General features: G+C 49.0%; 2 protein-coding genes across 2 annotated transcripts in view; one reads left to right on the forward strand and one right to left on the reverse strand.

Annotated features, from left to right (window-relative positions):
• Window positions 1-245: 245 nt before the first annotated feature.
• On the forward strand, window positions 246-10026 carry pccb (propionyl-CoA carboxylase subunit beta). Its single transcript, XM_080012625.1, has 15 exons — window positions 246-509; window positions 1578-1697; window positions 1833-1901; window positions 2024-2080; window positions 2240-2353; window positions 2516-2626; window positions 2831-2939; window positions 3170-3290; window positions 3415-3496; window positions 3927-4050; window positions 4353-4460; window positions 7750-7850; window positions 8357-8455; window positions 8590-8689; window positions 9159-10026. The coding sequence occupies exons 1-15, from the start codon at window positions 264-266 to the stop codon at window positions 9278-9280; spliced, it is 1683 nt and encodes a 560-aa protein (XP_079868751.1). The 5' UTR covers window positions 246-263; the 3' UTR covers window positions 9281-10026.
• A 325-nt stretch (window positions 10027-10351) lies between these two features.
• Window positions 10352-15670, reverse strand: part of stag1a (STAG1 cohesin complex component a) — a 56196-nt gene continuing 50877 nt past the window's right edge. The window contains exons 25-31 of the mRNA XM_080012734.1: window positions 15127-15149; window positions 14830-15032; window positions 13550-13718; window positions 13293-13409; window positions 12396-12510; window positions 12209-12289; window positions 10352-12094 (exon numbers count right to left, since the gene is read on the reverse strand). Coding sequence (XP_079868860.1) covers window positions 12071-12094; window positions 12209-12289; window positions 12396-12510; window positions 13293-13409; window positions 13550-13718; window positions 14830-15032; window positions 15127-15149 — 732 coding nt within the window. The 3' untranslated portion in view covers window positions 10352-12070. The remainder of the gene's footprint in view (window positions 12095-12208; window positions 12290-12395; window positions 12511-13292; window positions 13410-13549; window positions 13719-14829; window positions 15033-15126; window positions 15150-15670) is intronic.

Here is a 15670-nt window from a genome sequence, read left to right on the forward strand (position 1 = left end):
ACACCAAAAACGCATTAAGCCAATAATAATGCCCAAAATAATTTGTAAACGTTGGGAAGTGTAGTTCTCTAGGGTGACATTCAGAGTTCGGACTGCAGGAAAACTTGAACGCAGCACAAAGCTCCGCCCCTTTTGTACAGGCGCAACGTACATCCTCAGCCCTGATTGGCCTAAAGGAAAAAGACACGTTTCAGATAGGTCCGCTTGCCTGTCTGTCAAACCCCGCCCCCTCCACCCCCCCCCCCACGCCAAGGCACCCAGCAATGGCGACCTTCGCTGTAGCGCGCAGCGCCTGTGGGCTTCTCGGCGGCTTCAGTGCGTCCCTGAGGAGTCTGGCGCGGGTCACACGCGGTGCCCCGGCCTTGGCCGCGCCGCAGAGCCGCGGCCCGGGACGGGATCGCCGCTGGTACGCCGCCGGACACCTCTCCGTGCAGGAGAGGATCGAGAATAAGCGGAAGGCGGCGCTGGTCGGCGGAGGTCAGCACAGGATCGACGCTCAGCACAAGAGGGTGAGCTGGGGAAGCCGCGGAAACTATGACAACAAGTCAACGATAACAACAACAACAGCAACAACAACAAGTCAACAACTATAGAAATAACAATAACAATAACCGAACTAATGACGTCACCAATTGATGATCGCCATGTGCCGGCTGGTTGTGTAAATAACTGAGGAATCTCATTTGGAGGATCTTTTAAAACGTCTTAAATTAATTTGACCTCAAAAGTCATTGAATAGTCTTTCATTTTTGGAATATGAGGTAGTAAGTGTATTGTCGTTGTCACATATTGATTTTTATTCATCCACGCATTTCATTTCGTCGAAATGAGTCCAGTTCTCCCCCATCACAGTCAATCTACTGATGTTGTGCTGTAAAACACTAAATATTACCATTGTCTCGTACTCGTACAGTGCCCTACGATCGCTTTCCTTTGCTGCCTGACCCAAATGAAACCTCTTATAATAGCAGTTCATAGAATCCTCCAGGTCGGTGGTTCTCAACCCGGGGTCGGGTGACCCCCGCAGGGGCCCTTTGAGAGGTTCCAGGTCGTCCCCAGCGTCATGATTAGTAGTTGAACTTCACCTTTATTTAATGTACTTTAGACCTTCGCACCATTAGAGAATGTACAACAATAACAATTTTGATGGCAGTTTCACATTTATCTCCCTAGAAGCACAGCATAGGCAGATAAGGAGGTTTGGACAAAATCATCGGATTCGGATCCGGATTGGGGGAGGCCCCAGAGACAACATCTTATGAACTGGGAATGCGCCGCCTAATGAGCAACAAATGCAGGGTCCTCCACATGAAAAAAAGGTTGAGAACCACTGATGTAGTTCATAACGTGTCCTATCTCTACCCAACACCTGCCTCTGCCCCTTAACAACATCTACCGTAGCACTTACCTGCGATACTTTATTGAATAAGCAAGAGGTGATTGGTTGAAGAAACCGTTTTAAATGTGTTAACGGTTTGTCTTAAAAGTCATTAAATTGAACTCCCATGCCTTCAGAAGCCTTCAGGTTTATCTCACCGGTGAAGGTGCGTAACCCAGGGCGGTTTTCCCTTTCGCAGGGTAAACTGACGGCCAGGGAGCGCGTTGAACTGCTGTTGGATCCCGATTCCTTCGTGGAGTACGACATGTTCGTGGAGCACCGGTGCTCGGACTTCGGCATGGAGCAGGATCGCAACAAGGTCAACGCTGCGATATACATATCCAAGACGAGATCGAAGAGACGTGTCGATCGCTTAATATGTCCAGAGGAGTCCAAGGCATGACTTGCCATTGACTTATATGTTCTTAAATCTTTTCTCCTCCCTTTCTCGTAGTTCCCCGGTGACAGTGTCGTCACGGGACAGGGCAGGATCAACGGCCGGCTTGTCTACGTCTTCAGTCAGGTAAAAAAAAGAATCGGTGGAAGCCCTGCAACCAATGCAGATTTAACGGTTCGACTGGTGTGATTTAATTATGTTAAATTTTTTTATTTTATTTTCTTTTACCACTTCCCACTCCCCTGCAGGACTTCACCGTGTTTGGCGGTAGCCTGTCGGGAGCCCACGCACAGAAGATTTGCAAGGTCAGCAGGCGAAACCATTTTCTGTTAATGTCAGAGCCCGTAGCGCCGTCTCACGTGTTTTGGGAGGTTTGTGGGTCGGAGTGTCGGTGTGGAGCGGCACCACCTCCCACCGGGAGAAGATGTTGTTCGGGGAGATAACGTCCCCCGGTTCCCTCCCAGGTGATGGACCAGGCCATGATGGTGGGTGCGCCGGTCATCGGGCTGAATGACTCGGGAGGAGCCAGGATCCAGGAAGGGGTGGAGTCTCTGGCCGGATACGCAGATATATTCCTGGTGGGTGGGGAGACGGAGAGCGTCAAAATGTTGTAGATGTGTTTTTCAGGAACATTTTTAGAGCTGGGTTTGCGGTCATTTTTTCGACCGAATCTGGGCATTTGAAAGTGCGCCGGCGCGTACGTGATGGTACTTTGAGTAAACCTGGATGTGGATCTGCAGAGGAACGTGATGGCCTCGGGCGTCGTGCCGCAGATCTCCCTCATCATGGGCCCCTGCGCCGGGGGGGCCGTCTACTCGCCTGCGCTGACCGACTTCACCTTCATGGTCAAGGTGGGGAACCATCAGATAATAGTTAAAAAAAAAAAAAAAAAAAAAGTTTCTAATATTAAAACAAGTTTATTATATAGATATAATTTTACATAACATGGTTATCTTCTATGATGTTTACTGTTGACTAAATTCACAATAAACATCGTGTGTGTGTGTGTGTGTGTGTGTGTGTGTGTGTGTGTGTGTGTGTGTGTGTGTGTGTAGGACACATCCTACCTGTTCATCACGGGGCCAGATGTGGTCAAATCCGTGACCAATGAGGACGTGACTCAGGAGGAGCTGGGAGGAGCCAAGACGCATACGGCCGTTTCGGGTCAGGGGGAAAAAAATTAAAACGCAATAATCTTCTGTTTATAGGACATTTGTTTGTTTGTTTGTTTGTTTGTTGATATTTGTGCCAACGGTTCTTGTTAAAGCCTCACTAGGGTTAGGGTCGGTGTTTTCCCTCTAGACAGACTGAAGCTAAATCCGTTTAAATAGAACAAGTGTGAGCGCTGGGGTTCCCCGCGCAGAACGTCCATACCTCGTGTGCTCTGCGTGCAGGCGTGGCCCACCGCGCCTTCGAGAACGACATCGACGCGCTGCTCCGCCTCCGGGACTTCTTCAACTTCCTGCCGCTCAGCAACCGGGACCCCTCCCCCGTCACCGAGAGCCACGACCCCAGGCACGCCCCCCCCCCCAAACACCGAAACACTTTCCACCTTTGGGAGGGCGGCGTCGCCCTGACCCCACCCCACCCGGCTGTCCCTCCACCCCGTCTGACCTCCCGTCTGTCCTCTCCCTCCCAGTGACCGCCTGGTCCCCTCGCTGGACACCATCGTCCCCTTCGAGACGACCAAAGCCTACGACATGCTGGATATCGTGCACGCGGTATGTACGTGTGCACACACACAACCAACCTCGATTCTTATTTTTAAAATTTTTATGGCTGTCACCATCCTGGCGTTTGAGTTGCTGTTAATTCTCATACAAATAATTGCATTTAACGCTTTAATTGTATTTATTGTTAATTCTGCGCCACTATCATAGTATAAGCTTATCGTTGTGTCGTGATGCATATCTACCCATTGGCACATCTGGTGAGACGCGCCAAACTTGCATTCCGTTCGTTGCGACTTCCTGGCGTCGGCTCAAAATTCCGCTTTAAACCTGGACGGAAACCCCAATTCCGTCTAAAAATTTCGTACAAAAAACCCCCAAAAAAACGGCTGCGACGCGCTGAAAATATTGCAATCGAGCCGTGATGTCGTAATTGTGACGGCCCCTCCTCCGTGTGTGTGGGCGGGGGGGACCTCCGCAGATCGTGGACGAGAGGGACTTCTTCGAGATCATGCCGAGCTACGCCAAGAACATAGTGGTGGGATTCGCCCGCATGGGGGGACGCACCGTGGGCATCGTGGGAAACCAGCCCAAGGTGGCGTCGGGTGAGTGGACGCAGCGGGAGCAACTTCCAGACGAGGCGCCGTCCCTGCTGCCGCTTTCCGTCGATGTGGAGAAAGCACTTTGAGTTGTTGTTGTTGCCGTTTTAAACACGTCGTGTTCACATAACGTCTGTAACGTTTATGAATGTATGTATAACTTTTTTTAAATTAACTACAACTATAAGCAGAAAGGTGGGGGTGGGCTCAAAGATTACGATTGGGGCCGCTCCGTTCCCTTTCCTCTTCTCAAGACGTTGTCCTGTCTCCCTCCTCTTCCTCCTCCTCTTCCTCCTCTGGGTTTCCAGGCTGCTTGGACATCAACTCCTCGGTGAAAGGCGCTCGCTTCGTGCGCTTCTGCGACGCCTTCAACATTCCCATCATCACCTTCGTGGACGTGCCGGGATTCCTGCCGGGTAAAATCTCCCGGGTCTAGGGTCTGATCAGATGATAATACACACACCCATCAGCCACAACATTAAAACCACCACGAATAACCACTAATATTGTGTCGCTCCCCCTTGCGCCGCCAAAACAGCTCTGCCCGTGGAGGCACGGACTCCACTACACCTCTGAAGGTGTCCTGTGGTACCTGGCACCAAGACGTCAGCAGCAGATTCTTTAAGTCCTGGAAGTTGTGAAGCGGGGCCCCCATGGATCAAGCTTGTTGTTCCAGCACGTCCCACAGATGCTCCATCGGATGGGACCCTTACCCCACCCATCCACATGATGTAGAAGAAAACGTGATTCATCAGACCAGGCCACCTTCTTCCATTGCTCTATGGTCCAGTTCTGATGCTCACGTGTCCATTGTAGGAGCTTTCAGGGGTGGACAGGGGTCAGCATGGTCACTCTGACTGCTGCAGACCAGTCAGAGTGACCAGCTACACAGCCCCATACGCAGCAAGCTGTGATGCATTGTGTGTTCTGACACCTTTCTATCATAGCAACATCATCATCATCATCATCAGGCCTCTTTCTCGGCGACGGGGGCGACACCATGCGTAGAGCCAATCAGTTTCACCAATCTTCTCCATTTGGGTCGGTCCAGTGCTAGGGACTCGGGTTCAACAAGCAACAGGTCCATTTGGTGTAGGTCCCTAGTGACGGCATCAATACATCGGGTGCGGGGGGCACCGCGGGGGCGTTTCCAGCCGGCAGCTTTAGGTTGGAAGTGGAGGATAGCGTGAGTAGGGTGTTCTGAGGGGAGCCTTTTGACATGGCCATACCAGCGCATCCGACGCTGTGCAGCCAGGTGGGACGCAGGGGGCTGTTGGGTGCGTTTCCGCAGCATGATGTTGGAAACCCTATCTTGCCCTTTTATCCCCTCTATTGAGCGCAGTGCTCTGGTGTCAAAGCCATCGATTCTGGCAGCCAGGGTCTTGTTGAGAGGCCAGGTTTCTGCTCCGAAGAGGAGGATGGAGAGGACTGAGGTGTTATAAATCCTTAGTTTGCTCGCTCTTGATAAGGAGTGGTGTCGTCACAGCGGCTTCCAAAGTGTTTTCACGGCACTGGCTGCAAGGGCACGTCTCCGGTTTATTTCTGGTCAAATGTTGCCATCATTGGTGATGATGGACCCGAGGTAGGTGAAGGAGGTCACAAACTCAACCTCCTCTCCACTGATATGCAGCGGAGGGGGGGCGGCACCACCAATGTGCATTCATTTTGTTTTGGGCCAGCTGACCTTCAGACCCAGTTTGTTGGCTTCCTCTTGGTAGGTTTCCAAGGTTTCTTTCAGCTGGTCAAGAGTGGAGCAGAATAGTGTGGTGTCGTCCGCGCATTCCAGATCTGTGAGGGTGTAACTGCCTAGTTTAACCCCGGGAATACGTGCACATATCCGTTCCATCAGGTGGTCGATGATGCAGTTAAAAAGGTCTGGTGCAGCTACGCATCCCTGCCTCACTCCGCTGTTGATTGGGAACCAGGTAGAGGTTGTGCCATTGACACGCACACAGCTTTCAGCATCGCTATAGAGCTTTTGGAAGAGAGAGGTAATCTTTCTTGGAGCTCCAAGGATGGTGAGGATCTTCCAGAGGGAGGAGTGGTCCACGGTGTCAAGAACTGCCTTAAGATCGAGAAAGGCAATGTAGAGGTGTCTGTTTTGGCGGAACTCGTGTACCTTCTCAATGATAAGGCGGAGGGCAGAGAGCTGGTCCGCTGTAGAGCGGTTTGGCATGAAGCCGGCCTGTTGGGGGCGTCTTTCGCTTCTAATGGCCGGAAGGGCCCTGGTGAGAAGTATGCGGGTGAAGATCTTGCCTGGGATAGACAGGAGTGTGATGCCTCTGTGGTTGCATCAGACCATTTTATCACCCTTATGTTTCCAGAAGGGGAGGACGATACCCCTGGTCCAGTCTTCCGGGGGGTGCTCAGTTATCCAGACATGATTGATGATTTCGGTGAGCCAGTCAATGGTGTTGTCACCGCCCAATTTCATCATTTCAGCTGTGATGTTGCAGATACCAGGGGCTCTGTCATATCTCAGTTTGGTGCTTGCATGACCTCTACTTTTGTGACGGGGTCTATGCTGCAGTTGTCATTTGCGCTGGCATTTTCAGACGAAATTGTGAGAGTGGGGTCGGTTTGGGGTGCGGGGTGATGCAGAAGGTCACTGAAGTATCTAGTTTCTATCATAGCAGCATCAACTTTTTCACCCATTTGTGCTACAGTAGCTCTTCTGAGGGATCGAACCAGACGGGCTAGACTTCACTCCCCACGTGCATCAATGGTTCACCAGTTAACTGGTTGTCCTTCCTTGGACCACTTTTGGTAGGTACTAACCACTGCATACCGGGAACACCCCACAAGACCTGTCGTTTTGGAGATGCTCTGACCCAGTCGTCTCGCCATCACAATGTGGTCCTTGTCAAAGTGGCTCCTTACACTTGACCATTTTTCCTGCTTCCAACACATCAACTTCAACAACTGACTGTTCACTTGCTGCCTCATGTTTCCCTCCCCTTGACAGGAGCCATTGGAACAAGATGATCAATGTTATTCACTTCACCTGTCACTGGTTTTAATGTTGTGGCTGATCGGTGTTCATGCATTTTGGTTGTTAAAATGATCTCTTGTCTTGAAGACAGTGCTGAGCTCATTGTCTTTCCTCATGTTTGGTCTTACTTCCATATGATCACATCCTGGGACTTGGTCTCAGCAAATCAAATCACGTGGTGCTTGGTGCACATCAGATTGCATCTTTTTGCACAGCTTCCTGGTTCTGAGTCAATTGGGTTTAACTTTGTAGATACCAGGTGACATCATTTAGAAGTGTCTCATAATTCTGTGAATTATGAGACATTTACTAATCTTAATTAACTCTAAATCTACCTGGACAATGAACAGTGAAAAATATGTATTTTTTTAAAACCTAACTATTTATAATATTACTGTTATCTCCAACTTTTAACATAACCAGCAAACACACAATGTATTGAAAGCGTACGGTCACACCTGCGAGGCACGAGTATATTTCTTTGGCTTGGATCAGATGCCATTCAGGCTTCCCTGGATGTGAGGAGTCAGGTCTGTAACTCGTATAAACCACGGTGGAAGTGTCCGTGTCCAGATATTTATACTTTTAAAGTTTTCCAGCGCCCGTGGAATTCTTTTTGAAGTGCACATGCCTTCGTGTGTGTGTGTGTGTGTGTGTGTGTGTGTGTATAACTTTTAACGTCAGCTCCTCCTCACCACCGCTGCCTTCCCCAGGAACCGCGCAGGAGTACGGGGGCATCATCCGGCATGGGGCCAAGCTGCTGTTTGCCTTCGCGGAGGCCACCGTCCCCAAAATCACCATCATCACCAGGAAGGTGTGTCAAGAAGGGTTCTCTATGAAGTGTGTGTGCGCGCATTCTGGCATTACAAAATGAAATTCAAAGACTTTCAAGTACTTTTTTTTCATTTTCAAGGACTTCAGGAACAAATATGATCTATTTTCAATGTGATTTTTGTGAACAATATAGTGTTAGTCTCATTGTCTACTTGTATAAGTGTATACAGTTTATATTCTATTTATTTTATTGTCATCTACTATTATAAAATGTCTATTTCCAAACATGCTGGATAAAATGTACATTCCTTGACGTAATCGATGTCGTAAAAGTGATTCTGAATTTGAAAATGTTTTATTACGTTAAGATTAGAATATAAAACCAGGGGGAATATCAGGTTTTCAATGTTTTTTTTCCAAGGACTTTTCAAGCACTTCCGCAAAAAAGGAGCTATTTTGAAAGTATTCCAGCACTTACATTTCCGAAGGGCGAAACTCAAGCACTTTGAGGAACCGGCGAGAACCCTGGTGTGTGTGCTTTTTCAGGCTTATGGAGGAGCTTACGACGTGATGAGTTCCAAGCACCTGAGAGGAGACGTGAACTATGCCTGGCCGTCCGCCGAGGTCGCCGTCATGGGCGCAAAGGTACACACACACACACACACACACACACACACACACACACACACACACACACACACACACACACACACACACACACACCCCTGCTCTGGTCACACATGGTGCACGCGGTGTGTGTGGGTGTTTCTCTACATCAGGGAGCCGTTCAGATCATCTTTAGGGGGAAGGAGAACCAGGCTGAGGCCGAGGCAGAATACGTGGAGAAGTTTGCCAACCCCTTCCCCGCCGCCATGAGAGGTAAAACAAAAACCTGCACGTCCATTTGGGAAGATTCGGGATTCCCGCACATTTAAAAATTCCAGACTTTTCCAGACCCATTTTTTGACATCTCAGTTCTAATAAACGTAACGGTTACACAAATGTTTCATTCTGACGATGCATGTCACGATGCACCGTCGCCAAATAACCGCAGCCGCTAAATCTTCCATCCTTTTTAACATTTGTCAATCGTTTTTTTAAATTTGGGATTCAAAAGCCAGGCGTCAGGAAACTTTCACTGTGGCTGCTGAGTTTGCGAATTATATCTTTAACAGAATAGGGGGGTGGTAGTCTGGAAACACAATCGTACAACCTTTTTCCCCCTCGATACTTATCTAGGCCTTGAACTTACCAAAATCAAATCCCCTGCTTTTCCGCACTGTGTAGTGGACAGAGGACTCAAAGAGGGGAGTCATTTTATTCCCATTGTCTGTGTGTCTGCGTTCAGGCTTCGTGGATGACATCATCGAGCCAGCGACCACACGAAAGCGGATCTGCAGAGACCTGGAGGTTCTGGCGAGCAAGAAGCAGGCCAACCCCTGGAAGAAACACGCCAACATTCCCCTGTAAAGAAAACACCAGAGCACCTCCAAGAAACACCTTCCCAGATGCACAGGCCATCCAGCGGGAACAGCCGCGCGTTAAGCTCAAGGTCAAAGGTCGCCTTCGGGCTCAAAGGACCTGGAGTTTTGTTTTTGTTTCACCCGGAGCCAGTGGTTTTTTTGTTGGTTTTTTTTTATGACTCGTCACTCCAAAGCAGCGTTGTGATAAATCTCTGTAGAAGGCAGAACATCGTCTTATCAGTGGAAACAACCTTCAAAGTACCTGGTAAATACTTTCATCTCTCCTTCGATGCGATACCTCTCCAACAGTTGCATTATCTATAAGTGGCCATATTGGTCAGAGGTGACGGTGTGAAAAGGAAGCTGTTTTCGGGCACAGAGCTACAAGGCGATGTAGTTCAATGCAACGATTTAAAATCAATTAAAACATGACATATCTGTCGTCAAATTGTTTTGTTGGAAATTGGACCGAACACAACAATCTGAGCTTTGAATCAGCTTTTGAAGACTTCATGAGGGTTTAAAAAACAAAACAAAACAAAAAACAAAAAACATCCTCGAATCCGTGCCTTTTTCCATTGGCAGGCTGTGCATCCACAACGTAATGTCCCATAAATCAAGTAGCTCTGACTGATTTCTACTTGCAGCCGCTTGCTTGTCTGCAGCATGGTTTTGAATTGAGCTCAACAGATAACACCCGTGTGATCCCTAGGAAACGTCTATTCAATGAAATAAAGATTTTGACTGATTAAATGTCTGGTGTTGCGATTAAGAAGAACACTTGAAATTTCTGTGGTTCGGAGGGGAAAAAAATAAATAAAAAAAAAAAGCTCAAAGTGACCACGCCTGTCGGGTTTGACGAAGGCAAATACTTTTGGTTTGAGGTCGAATTTTTCCCTTCGCAAACAACCTTCCGAGCTTCCTCAAATCCCATAAAAAAAAAAAAAAAAGCGTGACATTTCTTTGGAATTTTCAACGGGGCATAAGACCCAATAATAATAACAATCAGAAGAATAAACACAAATTTCTGCGGAAGCCAATGAGATCGTTCTAAACACAAAAGGCACAAACAGGTTCAGCAATTGATTACGGATTTTATTTTATTAAAAAGAATTTTAAGTTGACAGAAAAAAAAACGGGACTTCTTAGAGCATTTAAGGACAGGTGACGTCAATTTTTTGTGCCACATAAAAGTTCCAATCGTTTGATATTTACAGGACTGCCAAACCCGCCGATGGGAAGGTAAGAATGTTTGATTGAAAGGACCGGTCGACACCAGCGTTGCCGCGGAAAACCCGCGGCTGCCGGCGGCGACAACGGCGGCCCGCGCGGTTCGGGAAAATCCCTCGCTCCGCTAGATAAGAACACTGTTTACAACAAAACCAACAGGACCGTTGGCTGGACCGGCCACCCTGTTCGTGTCGTTTATAATTTCTATTTTTCTCGGATGTCTGCGGGAGTAACGAACCGCAAAATGATTTAAAAAAACAAAAAACAAAAACAAACAAAAAAAAAAAACGAAACGCACGGCGATTTTGAAGCCGCCGGCAGCGACGGCCTCGGCTCGCCGGCGGTCCCGACGTGAGCGACACAAGGGGTGAGGGCTCCGATATGAGTTATGTAGGCCACGGCTTGGCGACAAACGAGATACGTATTCAAGAAAGAGCTGTACAAACAGACAAAACAAAAAGAACACACTGGATTTAAAACTTTTCGTACTAAAGCTACAGAATTCAAAATATGTTTATTAATCATGTTTTTTTTTTTTTTTCCTTTACGTGTTTTTCGTTTTAAAACGGTTCCGCGTCAAAAAGCTGTGACTCTGGGGATGTGCTGTGTGCGCAGTTCCGCGAGGAGGGGGAGGGAGGCGGAGCCGTCATCTGAGACTGGGTGGTTCGATTCCCCCCCTTTCGACAACGCTCGCTTTTCTCTTCTGACGCCATGACACTTCTTTTTTTTTTTTTTTTTTGCTTCTCTTATTTTAAAATTATTTTTTTTTTAATAAACACCGGCGTAGGAACCGCTCGCCGGCGTGCGCGCGTGGAGCTATTCAACCGACACGGGATACACACCACACATCCACCAGCACCGGCACAGACAAGGAACCCGATGGCGAACAGAGAGAGAGAGAGAGAGAGAGAGGGAGGGGCTGGGTCGATAAGAGCAAAGATATAGAACACTTAATATCGTGGTTTTTTTGTTTTTTTGTTTTTTTTTTTATTTCCTCCGAGCGGGACACAGCCCGAAGGATCCCAGTGCGACGTTGGGGGGGGGGGGGGCGCGAAAAAACGGGGGGGGGAGGCTGTACAGAGTTTCGCCGCTCCGCGCTGCCGCCGGAAGAGGCGGCGCCACGCGGCCGCACGCGGGTCTGACCTGGGGACAGTGACATCGGGCGCACCGGGATATGGAGGCTCGTCGGCCGGCGGCGAGACGAGAGGCCGCCGCCGAGAGAGAGAGAGAGAGAGAGAGAGAGAGAGAGAGAGAGAGAGAGAGAGAGAGGGGGGAAGGGGAGAGACAGGTGGAACGGACCCTCTCTGCCCGTAGTGTCACGGCGCCGGCCCGCAGGAGAGCCGGGTCCACCTCCGCTGGACACTGTGGTGCCGGTTCCGTCCCATTCCGGATCCGATCGGCGGCCAAAGCCAGAGTGCTTCGTTGTCGCCGTTTGCGTCTTTTTTCCCCCTCAAGAGTTTGATTGGCAGGTGATTCAGGCTCCACGCCCCGCGCCTCCCCTCCCCCCCCCGAATCGATTTTGCTCCTGAAATGGATCCTGCTCTCAGCCACGCTGCCGCTCCGCGGATCAGAACATGGGCATGCTGAATCCCTGGACGGAGGGAGGAGGGAGGAGAGAGTGGGCGTCAGAATCTGAGCCTTCGGGAAATTCCCGTTTTGCGGTTAATCCCCAAAATGGGAATGCCAAGTGGACGCTCGCACTCACCGACTCGTCCTCGATCATCGCCGCAGAGTCGAAAAAGTCCGGTCTCAACTCCGCCCTCTCGCGTCTGTTCCTCGACGGTGGCTGCGAGGGGACAAAACACACGGCAATGACCGAATGAAGGGAAAGTGTTGAGAGGAACGCGCCAAAATAAGCGTTTTCCCGCGCTGCCGGGTGTGATGTCACTGACCAGGTCGATCACCATGGTGTCCTCAAACTCCTCGTTCATGTCCTCCAACTGACCCCGTGATGACATCATCACGTCCTCGAAGATGGGCTCGGCGTCGTCCTCCATCAGCCCACGCCTGCGACGGGGGAGACGCCCCCGCAGGAGGAGGAACAGTCAATTAATTCTATTATATAATTATAGAACCCAGAATCGCGGTTGTGGCGCCTCCCCTTGCGGCTGCCTGCACGAGCACCTTGTGTCGATAACGCACATTTTGGTATTTTTTAGAATTTTTAGAGCTTATAGAGATTATTGTGCGTAATCACCGGGTGTCATGACATTTCACTGCATATATGTATGACCGTATGTATATGTATGTGACAAATAATCCCTTGATCTTGAACTTAACCTTGAACAAGGCAAATGATAAAGATAAATACTTCACAGCTTGACGGCAATTCTGCAATTACACAGCTAATGTAAAGCCATAAAAAGGCTTTTACGGTCTGTAAAAAAATAAAATTAAAAAAAATGCAATTCCAAATTTTTTTATTTTATAAAAAAAACATATAATCGCTTGATTCCCGACGACTCGGAAACGTCGATGTTTGGGTTATTTGGTCACTTGGATCAACGTAGTCTAGTTGATTAAAGAAGCAGCGCTGGGACTACGGGACACGCATCCTGCATCCCGTTTCCGGGCAGAAGACAAAATTCACCGTCGCAGTTATATGAAGTGGAGTCCGCGCTCAATTCCGGAATGAACACACATTTTAAATGGCGCCAGTAAAAAAAAAAGTACGACTGAGAATTTTCGGTTGGTCACGTTGGCTGTGATTCTAGACTTTTTTGTGTGAAATGTGAGCGCGGACGCCGTTCCTGTGTCGGACGGGGCTGTCGCTGTCGTCTTGTACTTACACAGTCTGTCTGACGCCTTGATTGCTGCGCGATTTGATGTAGTTCATCCCCGTGCGATCCTTCCTGTTCACCTCCTCCATCTTTTGCTGGCCCAACCACGACATCTGCATCTGAGGACTACACGCCGCGCAAACAGCAGACATCAAGGACGGAGCGGGCACCCTCAGCGACCCACACAATCGATTATCTGAGGAGTGTGTTGAGCGTTGTGTGCTTGTGTGCATGTGTGCTTGCGCGCCGCCCGTCCCCTCCCTCACTTGTGCACGAAGTCGTTCTCGGATCCCGGCTCCGAGTCCGGGTCGGGCATGTGCTCCGCGGGCCGGTTCTCTCTGAGGACGGTGGACGTGAGCTGAGGCGTCTGCAGCGCCCCCGGCGTCGCCAGGGTGTCGTTACGCATCATCCAGGAGCCCTCCACGCTGCTCTCCTCTGGAGGAGCAGCCGGGGCGGGGACACGGCGCCACGTGCGTGGAGAAAAAGAGAAAAAAAAAACCCAAACAAACAAACAACAAAAAAAAACAAAAAACAAAACCCAGTTTAATTATGTAAGCGATGTTGTGGCGATGCCGCGGAAGGACAGATGGTGCGCTTTCAATTTATTCATGGTTTCCAGCTGTGTGAAGCAACTGCAGCTAAATGAAATAAAAATAAGGCTCATTTCCCACGCAGCTTATCCGACTCAGACACGGGCTTGGAGTGATCAGTGCTGCGCGCGCGCGCGCGTGTGTGTGTGTGTGTGTGTGTGTGTGTGTCTGTGTGTGCGCGCTTGTTTTGGCAAGTCGCTGGTTTGCGGTGGGAACCCAAACACTTAAAACTATTCATGCATAATTGTTGAATATTTAGACGACCCTCTACACTCAGAGCCTGCTAATATACGCCAAGTCCACTGACCTATAGAGCACATGTGGACGTCCTGAGAAAGTGGTTGAAGATGGTTTTGGTTTTTACTGCCGATAGCGGTAGCATTCTCCCGCCGCTTTATTGCATCCTGGGAGCTGCGTTCAGCCAATATTTCAGTTACCGCATCAATTCTTACCACATCAATACGCAGCCCTCACACCCTTTTTATTGATCTTCTGAAGGCGACGTATCAACTCACTAGAACCGACAAACATCTTCAAAGAATACACAACCACATGTCGTACTGTCAGCTCGGCCCAAAACTGTTAAAGGCACGATCAGTGATATTTGATTATTCATCAAGCTCCTTTGCATTGGACCAATAATCTCAAAAAACAGAACCGCTTTGTGACTAGAGGCGCTCTCTCCACTATGTCACCCTCCACCCGCTCACCCTCTACACGCTCACCCTCTATCCATGTCACCCTCTACGCGCTCACCCTCTATCCGTGTCACCCTCTACGTGCTCACCCTCTATCTGTGTCACCCTCTACGCGCTCACCCTCTACCCGTGTCACCCTCTATGTGCTCACCCTCTATGTGCTCACCCTCTATCCGCTCACCCTCTATCGGCTCACCCTCTATCAGTGTCACCCTCTATCAGTGTCACCCTCTATCCGCTCACCCTCTATCCGCTCACCCTCTATGCGTTTCTTGTGCAGCGGCGGTCGTCCCTTCTTGCTGCGGATGGAGCCCGTCTTGCTGCTGGAGCCGGAGGTGACGGACATGCGGTCCTCGTCTCCGCCCGTCAGCAGGCTGTTCCGGTAGGAGATGAGCGGCAGCCACACGTCCTCCCGCCGCTCCGACATAGATTCCGACATGAACTTCTCAAGGTACGAGTGGCTGGAGAACAACGGTGTTTTTAAAAACATATACACAACCACACAATATACGCTGCGCACAATGAACCGTTCATTAACGGCGCACATGCACAAACCTGTGTCTATACAGAGAACGATTCTACGAAGGCAAGTGATTAGAAACTGGAGTAAATCGAACCTAAATCTAAGTAATCTGACAGGGACAGTAAGTGCAAGGTTTATGTTGAAATTAAAACCGTGTAACTTCAAACCTCTGATTATTTCATGACTTTTAAGGCCTAATATTTTTAAAACTGAATTTTTAAAGGACATTTTAAGGTCCTGCAGAGACCCTGTTATACTGTGCATACAAAAACATACACACATTATGAATGAGGCCCACTGCCCATATGTTCTGGCATTTATATTATGCAAAGCCACACAAAAATGAATGTGGTGGTTTTGTTTGTGCTCTAAACTTTGAAAACATTTCTGATGAGTAATCAAAGAATTGTGCGGAAAAAGAGCAATAATAAAACACAATTATATGATAAATAGATATGTCAGTACACGTGTCATCGATAGCCTCCCTCATAAATATACGTTCACATGCACAAGAAGCCCTAGCGTGCTCCGTCCCCATCACCATGCACTAAAACATCCGTTGAACTAATTCTCATC

The sequence above is a fragment of the Zeus faber genome (genome assembly GCF_960531495.2).
Source record: "Zeus faber genome assembly, chromosome: 13".
Taxonomy (NCBI): Eukaryota; Metazoa; Chordata; class Actinopteri; order Zeiformes; family Zeidae; genus Zeus; species Zeus faber.